This window comes from Polyodon spathula, unplaced genomic scaffold (genome assembly GCF_017654505.1).
Source record: "Polyodon spathula isolate WHYD16114869_AA unplaced genomic scaffold, ASM1765450v1 scaffolds_4137, whole genome shotgun sequence".
NCBI classification, from domain to species: domain Eukaryota; kingdom Metazoa; phylum Chordata; class Actinopteri; order Acipenseriformes; family Polyodontidae; genus Polyodon; species Polyodon spathula.
The window spans coordinates 3,970-13,405 of NW_024475594.1; the positions used below are offsets into that span (position 1 = coordinate 3,970).

The window sequence follows — 9,436 nt, forward strand, 5'->3', positions numbered from 1 at the left end:
TTATTTGTGTATGCGTTTGGAATTGTTTTTTTTCTTTTCAGTGGTTATTTTCTGTACAGCATTAATGTATAATAGATGTTAAATTCTTGCACTCAATAAAGATTTACAAATAACAGAATTACTGAATTCTAGTTATTATTGATGAGTGGACCCAGCAGCGTTGCTATTTGTATAAACTCTGATATCCTTGTTGGTACATCGTAAACCAATTATTGCCATACAACTATGGATCAACTGTGTTCCCCCTTCAAGTAATTTTCAATTGTTCATTATTATAAAAAGTGTTAAAATCAAACGTAGATTCAATTTTTAAAAAGCTGTATACTCTTCTTTACCTTATGAGCCTCTTCAGCAATTATCTTCCATTATACTTGCCTTGAAGAACAAACCACTCCAGTATATTTTTGTATCAGTAATGCTGGATTTACTAACATTATAGAATCAGCCATAATTATTTAACTTCTTATGAGTGCTTTTTGGTTTGATTTGTAAACTATTTGTAACACCCCCTCAGACAGGGGGCATGCAAAATTAGGTTAAAATATTTTTGCATGCTTAAGTCCAGGGCTTGTATCCAAAAGGTTACCGGTTCAAATCCCATCTTTGCCACTGACTGACTCACTGTGTGACCCTGAGCAAGTCACTTAACCTCCTTGTGCTCCATCCTGCGGATGAGATGTTAAATCAATGTCCTATTGTAAGTGACTCTGCATATAATGCACAGTTCACAGCCTACCTCTGTAAAGAGCTTTGTGATGGTGGTCCACTATGAAAGGCGCTATATAAAAAATGAAGATATTATATTAAAACACAGAGGGGTTATTTTGAATATCAGAGCATATTTTGAAAACTCAGAGCAAAATATTATATAATAATTGATGAGGTTCTTTTTTATTCAGATAGCAGAGCTAAAATACAGGGAACAGTGTCTCTGGGAAAAACACACACGTGATGCATACCAAATCAATGGAAATGTATTGATTGGACAGCATGTTTAAAATCCAATAAACCAATGTCTGTGCAGGGGAGGGAACATCACAGAGGAAAATCAGTATGACAAAATCTCACTTTAATTTCAGTACTATATACAATATAAAATATGCACTAATCAAATAAACATGTCAAATTATAATAATAAAACATGCAATCGCAAAATAAATGTGTGAAGGTTGATGGGCCATTATTGACCGTGTTACATATTCCCTACCATATGTTTTATAAAATAAAGCCACAGCTTACGGTAAACATTAACTTGTGTAACACTGATGGCTCTAATATGCACAGGATGTAATGACACATCTCATGGTTTTGTGACACTAATTCAGTCTTGTATTTGTAAAGAAATTTCACAACTTGTTCCACTGCATCTATTGTCTTGTCATATTTTTAAGATAGAGGTACCGGTAGAAGCAAAATCAATTTTTCCCTGATTTGTTCCTTTCCCTTCCAGAATTAGAATTAGAAACAACAATTATTACAAAAATATTTGTGTGTCAATTATATGGTGAAAAAAGTTATCCTCTTTGTTAATTATTTGAACGTAGAATAATATAATAAATAATATAATTATCTAGCAGACGCTTTAATCCAAAGCAACTTGCAGAGACTAGGGTGTGAACTATGCATCAACAGCTGCTGCTGCTGCACAGTCACTTGCAATAGGACCTCGGTTTTACGTCTCATCCAAAGGATGGAGCACAAGGAGGTTAATGACTTGCTAAGGGTCACATTCATTGAGTCAGCAGTTGAGCAGGGATTTGAACTGGGGACCTACTGGCAAGAAGCCCTTTGCTTTAACCACAAAGTTAACGACATCATTATCTGCTGGAACTCCACCAGGACATTAACTTCAGAATAGATTTTTTTATATACAAATGCAAGTTGAATAAAACTAAGTACCCTTGTCAATGTTTCATATTCTACCTGTTGTATTATCTTCAATCCATCAGGTCAATTAATAACAAAAAGGCAATACAAACTATATGCAAAATGGTATTGTATAGGCTTTAACAATATAAAAATTCCCTGAAGAAGTGAACATGATGAGTTAACCCCATCCCTGCCAATTTAACCTGCCTCCCACTTTCCATGGTATTGCCCAGAGCTAACCAAATCACACCGGTGTGCATCGCTTACTTCAGAATCACAACATGGGAGACATGGCAGGACACAACACAAGCGTTCTTCAGTTTGAAATTTGCATTACATTTTTTGTTTGTTTCTTCTATCCAAATTGGTGTGTCCGAGAATTACATTTGGAGATAAACTTTCTAAATTGTATGTCTTAACTTAGAATCTGTTCTAAATCTCTGCTCCGTTCAATTGAGTGACAACTGGATTCTGCATTCTGAATCACACTTTATTACCAAACCCACAAGTTCATATTTTCTATAAACACTTTGATTGTATGTATGCGGCTGTTTAAGTTTTTTTTTCGTTTGTTTTTTCTGTACAGTAATTGTAACAGAACTAAGCTTACAAAAGATTTTGAGAATCCTGAGAAAAGAGGAAAGTGACACCCAACTTAAATTGTGCAAAAATCCCAGGTTTGGTTGTGGTCAGACTGTTATGGAGGTTTGTCACTACGTTTCTATTACGCCACTCAATGGCTTAGTTTACATGCAACCTTCACATGAGAAAAAAAAAAAAAAAAAAAAAAAAACATGGAAAAACTTGACCCGCACATTAGTTACAATGGAAGAAATAAGAGCCGTTTTACCATACCAATGTATTTAGGGTTAGGAAAAGCAATAGCTAGCAATGATTTGACAAGGAGTTCCCCTTATTTAGGTTTTACTAAGAAATGTGAATTCTGTGCATATCTTCCACACATTTTTGCATTTGAAGAGCTCACATTCCTGCTTGTGAAGCCAAGCAGCAATTGCTGGCCTGATACTTGCCTGATATTGTGTTCTGGTTCTAACTCCGTCTTAGAGAATAGCTCGGCTTTGAGCTCAACTGTGTTCGCGCTAAGAAAATAAATATAATAAATGTTTGTTGACAATTCAATTCTATGCAAGAAGCCCTGATTAGTTTATTAAATCTTTTTATTTATTTATTTTATCATTTGTTTGTTTTGTATTCTCATTGTAACGGTACCTCACCCACTAATGATTTTGTGAGGTTAAAGAAAAGAGTGGCAAAAAGTGTAAAAGTCCCTGTATTGCATTATCTTTCTTGATTTTGGTTGTGGTCAGCATACTATAGAATGTTGTCATTCTACCTCGCAACTCAGTGGCTTAGTTTACACACAACCTTAACACGCAGTGCTGGAAGTGATTGAAAAAAGTATGTTAAAAAATGGCTTTATCTCCTGAGTCAGGATCAATCATTCAACAAGTTCCTTACAATAAAATCAAGTGTGCATGGAAAAATGGAAAGTGGTACGTGGTTTAATGTCTCATGCAGCTCAGAAGAGTCAATCCTCATCTGGCTTTCAGCCTCGGCCTGTTCACTTCTAGCATACAAAGACTTTCTTCGTCCTATAGGCCTGTATTATACTCCATCCCAATCTTTCTAACCAATCAGGTTGCTCCCTTGCTATAGAGCACATCACAATACAGACATTAATATATGAAATGGAACAAATAAAAAGAAAAAAACTACAGCAGAGGAGAACAACATTAAATGGAATATTTCCAGAACTACACAACTATCCAAGAATAAAAAGCAAAATGTAATTTAGAAAATTCATTTCCATAAAGTAATAGTATATAATAGCAATGATTTGAGATTTCACTGCACTTCGGAAAAGTAAAATATTATTTGAAAAGATGGATTTATAATTTTAGGTGTGTGTATAAAACACAGAAGGGAATCAAACTGGCACTTTTTTTAATTACATTTTTGTGATTGTTTTTGGTAGGATTGTTTTTAGTGTCTAAAATTGAAACATCATAGCTTAAACTGTACATTAAAACAAGCAAATTGTATGAAATTGTGGTGAGGTGCCTCACGCCTGTGCGTAGTTTTTGTGTTTTATGTTATTGTAGGTGTATATATATTGGTGCACTGGGTATAAATGGGGATGTAGCAGAGGTGCTTTAAATGTATTTCAGCACAGGGATTACACAATCACTTCATGTGCAGATAAAATTTGGTTGTGGTCTGCACAGGGAGTGCACAAAGTAGTTCATGTGCAGACTGTGCCGAGATTCAATTGAATGATTGATTAGCAATCAAGTCTCGATAGAGCTGCATAAAAGAGTCAGTGTTTCACACATACAGGGTTGGTGTTCAGAGTGGAGAACGGGAGAGAAAAAGAGGTAGAACTTTAAAAACTAAAACATAACAAAAAATAATTATTTAATAAATCTGTGCATCGGCACTTTACTCATCATTCTGTGTCTATCTACTTCCTGGCACAATGTCACCCAACAAGCTAATCTGTGACATAAATAAAAAAAATGAAAAAACTCTCTGAAACAGAGGAAAAAAGGTTTCATGAACTACAAACCTGATTTAAATAAAATGGGTTCTTAAAAAAAAGTAATTAACAAAACATTCCTTAAAACAAAAAGTTGTGTGAATATCCACCTCACATCTAGTGGTACTATTAAATGCCTCATCATCTTTACGAGAGAGACTTGATTACACCATTTCCTTCTGGTATGTTTCTTAAAACATTCCTTTACATAACTGATAGTTTCCGGTTCCCAGCTGAAAGACAGATATATAAAGAGAGAAATGTTTCTCATGCACCCAGATAACGCAGTATCTAGCTCTTTCTGAAGACATTTGACAAACTCTAAAGACATTCAACACAAGATGCCAGAACAGACTGAGCTCATTCACACCTTCAATGGCATTCCATTTTCTACAAGAGTATCAAAAGAGCTCCTTCAGTCCCTGGACACCTTTGAAGCCAGAGAAGACGACGTGTTATTAGTTTCATATCCAAAATCAGGTAAGACACATTTCTGAATATTATTTGATATCTTTCCGTGAACTTTACTAATTATTAAAAGTTGATCTATCAGAAATGGGTAGATCAGTATACACAGACTGCTTGACTGATGTGTGTTTTGAAACTCTTCCTAGGCACGCACTGGCTTGCAGAGATTATGAAGAATCTGTACCACAGCCACAATGAAGACAATGGGGTTAGCAAAGTGACACTGACATCACCTCTGGAGTTCGGAGATCTCTCCAAATTCGATGAGCTGAGAAACCTCCCCAACAAGAGGCTCATCCCAACACACCTCAACTATGAGATGATCCCAGTGCAGTTCAAAACAAAAAAATGCAAGGTAACAAAAAACAGCCATTATGTTTGTTGCTTTATCAAATAACACGACCATGAAATCGTAAAGTATCACAGCACAGTGCAGTAATAAAGGATACTACTTTTCAACATTACGCTGTGCAAACACCAAATTATTAAGAGATGGTGTCTGAATTACACAAACTAAAATTATTATCTTGTTCTTGCTTCCAGATGATTTATGTGATCAGAAATCCTAAGGACACCGCTGTTTCATTGTACCATTATTACAAGCAGAACCCCAATCTGCCCAAGATTGAGAAATGGTCCACCTTTTTAGAAATGTTCTTGAAAGGAGAAGGTAAATATGACTAATGTTTAGATTGAGATGGAAAAATGTGAAGAACATCAATTAAATCTGCATGTTGTTAAAAGAGTTACCACCATGTCCTTTTAATTTTCATATCAGACATGATATATGATGCAAAAGTGTTAATTTGATACAATAATTTGCTTTGCCTGTATTTGTATTGCAGTTGTGTGCGGTTCCTGGATTGACCATGTCCTTAGCTGGGAAAAGAGCAAAACTGATGAAAATGTCCTTGTTCTGTACTATGAGTCCTTAAAGCAGGTGAGTTCAAAATGGAGCACAGGCATGGACATCATCCATTTGATATTGTCTTACATTAGTGTAGAACTAAAAAGTCACTTTGAGGAATGAAGTTAACTGGAACAATCCCTGTTATATATCCCATAGCAGATGCACGTTGGGGAAATTTGTAGAAAACACTATTTAGATTCTTTGGAACATGATGGTCTGATTCTTTTCTTTTCCATGCTATCCCACTGGGGTTAATTCAATCAATTAACACCAATACATTTTGCCATTCCCTCAATGTAAAACTAAACTGTCAAATGTATGTTTTTCATAGGATCTTCCAAAACATGTCAAGGAGATCAGCACGTTTTTGGGCATCAATGTCACTGAAGATCAAGTCAAAGACATTTCAAAGAAATCTTCCTTCAGTGAAATGAAGGACAAGGCAGAGAAGGAGAAAGTGAATCCAAACCACACGGTCTGCGTACTGACTTCCAACAAGAAGCTGATATTTAGGAAAGGTAAGAGTTTCATCACCACTGAACTAAAACTAAAGCACTGCAATGCTAAAAGAGGGCATTGATAAGCCCAAAACAACAGGGTATTTATTAACTTATGCAAATAATACATTCAAATACTTTATGTCTTTCAGGTACTGTTGGTGACTGGAAAAATCATTTCACTTCCAAGCAGAATGCCAGGTTTGATGAGCTGTTCAGTGAAAAAATCAACTCCAGTGAATTAGCAAGACGTGTGGAATATGAGAGTTAGAATATAAAGACCAATTGCACACTTATTCTATTAATGATGTAAATAAACTGCAATACTGCAGAATGGGATTTTCCAATGTAATCTCTTGTCAAAACTGACTCCCTTGTTATTGGGTAAAATCTGTAAGTCATGTTACTTTCTGCTGGTAACAAGTCTGATTCACTTTGTGTTGGTGAATCAAAAGGAAAACATTTTTTTGTATTAAATGTATAAATATGCTTTTTTAAAAATAATATTTATTTATTTATTTAATTATTTGTGTATGCGTTTGGAATTGTTTTTTTCTTTTCAGTGGTTATTTTCTGTACAGCATTAATGTATAATAGATGTTAAATTCTTGCACTCAATAAAGATTTACAAATAACAGAATTACTGAATTCTAGTTATTATTGATGAGTGGACCCAGCAGCGTTGCTATTTGTATAAACTCTGATATCCTTGTTGGTACATCGTAAACCAATTATTGCCATACAACTATGGATCAACTGTGTTCCCCCTTCAAGTAATTTTCAATTGTTCATTATTATAAAAAGTGTTAAAATCAAACGTAGATTCAATTTTTAAAAAGCTGTATACTCTTCTTTACCTTATGAGCCTCTTCAGCAATTATCTTCCATTATACTTGCCTTGAAGAACAAACCACTCCAGTATATTTTTGTATCAGTAATGCTGGATTTACTAACATTATAGAATCAGCCATAATTATTTAACTTCTTATGAGTGCTTTTTGATTTTATTCGTAAACTATTTGTAACACCCCCTCAGACAGGGGGCATGCAAAATTAGGTTAAAATATTTTTGCATGCTTAAGTCCAGGGCTTGTATCCAAAAGGTTACCGGTTCAAATCCCATCTTTGCCTGACTGACTCACTGTGTGACCCTGAGCAAGTCACTTAACCTCCTTGTGCTTCACCCTACGGATGAGATGTTAAATCAATGTCCTATTGTAAGTGACTCTGCATATAATGCACAGTTCACAGCCTACCTCTGTAAAGAGCTTTGTCATGGTGGTCCACTATGAAAGGCGCTATATAAAAAAATGAAGATATTATATTAAAACACAGAGGGGTTATTTTGAATATCAGAGCATATTTTGAAAACTCAGAGCAAAATATTATATAATAATTGATGAGGTTCTTTTTTATTCAGATAACAGAGCTAAAATACAGGGAACAGTGTCTCCAGGGAAAACACACACGTGATGCATACCAAATCAATGGAAATGTATTGATTGGACAGCATGTTTAAAATCCAATAAACCAATGTCTGTGCAGGGGAGGGAACATCACAGAGGAAAATCAGTATGACAAAATCTCACTTTAATTTCAGTACCATATACAATATAAAATATGCACTAATCAAATAAACATGTCAAATTATAATAATAAAACATGCAATCGCAAAATAAATGTGTGAAGGATGATGGGCCATTATTGACCGTGTTACATATTCCCTACCATATGTTTTATAAAATAAAGCCACAGCTTACGGTAAACATTAACTTGTGTAACACTGATGGCTCTAATATGCACAGGATGTAATGACACATCTCATGGTTTTGTGACACTAATTCAGTCTTGTATTTGTAAGGAAATTTCACAACTTGTTCCATTGCATCTATTGTCTTGTCATATTTTTAAGATAGAGGTACCGGTAGAAGCAAAATCAATTTTTCCCTGATTTGTTCCTTTCCCTTCCAGAATTAGAATTAGAAACAACAATTATTACAAAAATATTTGGGTGTCAATTATATGGTGAAAAAAGTTATCCTCTTTGTTAATTATTTGAACGTAGAATAATATAATAAATAATATAATTATCTAGCAGATGCTTTAATCCAAAGCAACTTGCAGAGACTAGGGTGTGAACTATGCATCAACAGCTGCTGCAGCTGCAGAGTCACTTACAATAGGACCTCGGTTTTACGTCTCATCCAAAGGACAGAGCACAAGGAGGTTAATGACTTGCTCAGGGTCACATTCATTGAGTCAGCAGTTGAGCAGGGATTTGAACTGGGGACCTACTGGCAAGAAGCCCTTTGCTTTAACCACAAAGTTAACGACATCATTATCTGCTGGAACTCCACCAGGACATTAACTTCAGAATAGATTTTTTTATATACAAATGCAAGTTGAATAAAACTAAGTACCCTTGTCAATGTTTCATATTCTACCTGTTGTATTATCTTCAATCCATCAGGTCAATTAATAACAAAAAGGCAATACAAACTATATGCATGGTATTGTATAGGCTTTAACAATATATAAATTCCCTGAAGAAGTGAACATGATGAGTTCTAACCTGCCTCCCACTTTCCATGGATTGCCCAGAGCTAACCAAATCACACCGGTGTGCATCGTTTACTTCAGAATCACAACATGGGAGACATGGCAGGACACAACACAAGCGTTCTTCAGTTTGAAATTTGCATTACATTTTTTGTTTGTTTCTTCTATCCAAATTGGTGTGTCCGAGAATTACATTTGGAGATAAACTTTCTAAATTGTATGTCTTTATACTTAGAATCTGTTCTAAATCTCTGCTCTGTTCAATTGAGGGACAACTGGATTCTGCATTCTGAATCACACTTTATTACCAAACCCACAAGTTCATATTTTCTATAAACACTTTGATTGTATGTATGCGGCTGTTTAAGTTTTTTTTTCATTTGTTTTTCTGTACAGTAATTGTAACAGAACTAAGCTTACAAAAGATTTTGAGAATCCTGAGAAAAGAGGAAAGTGACACCCAACTTAAATTGTGCAAAAATCCCAGGTTTGGTTGTGGTCAGACTGTTATGGAGGTTTGTCACTACGTTTCTATTACGCCACTCAATGGCTTAGTTTACATGCAACCTTCACATG

At 35.0% G+C, this 9,436-nt stretch overlaps 1 protein-coding gene across 1 annotated transcript; it reads left to right on the forward strand.

Moving 5' to 3' along the window:
* The first annotated feature begins 4,694 nt into the window (after nt 1-4,694).
* LOC121312612 (sulfotransferase 6B1-like) lies at nt 4,695-6,938 on the forward strand. Its single transcript, XM_041244326.1, has 6 exons — nt 4,695-4,906; nt 5,041-5,249; nt 5,438-5,564; nt 5,740-5,834; nt 6,136-6,322; nt 6,454-6,938. Exons 1-6 carry the CDS (start codon nt 4,768-4,770, stop codon nt 6,570-6,572), a joined length of 876 nt encoding a protein of 291 aa, XP_041100260.1. The 5' UTR covers nt 4,695-4,767; the 3' UTR covers nt 6,573-6,938.
* Nucleotides 6,939-9,436: the final 2,498 nt, after the last annotated feature.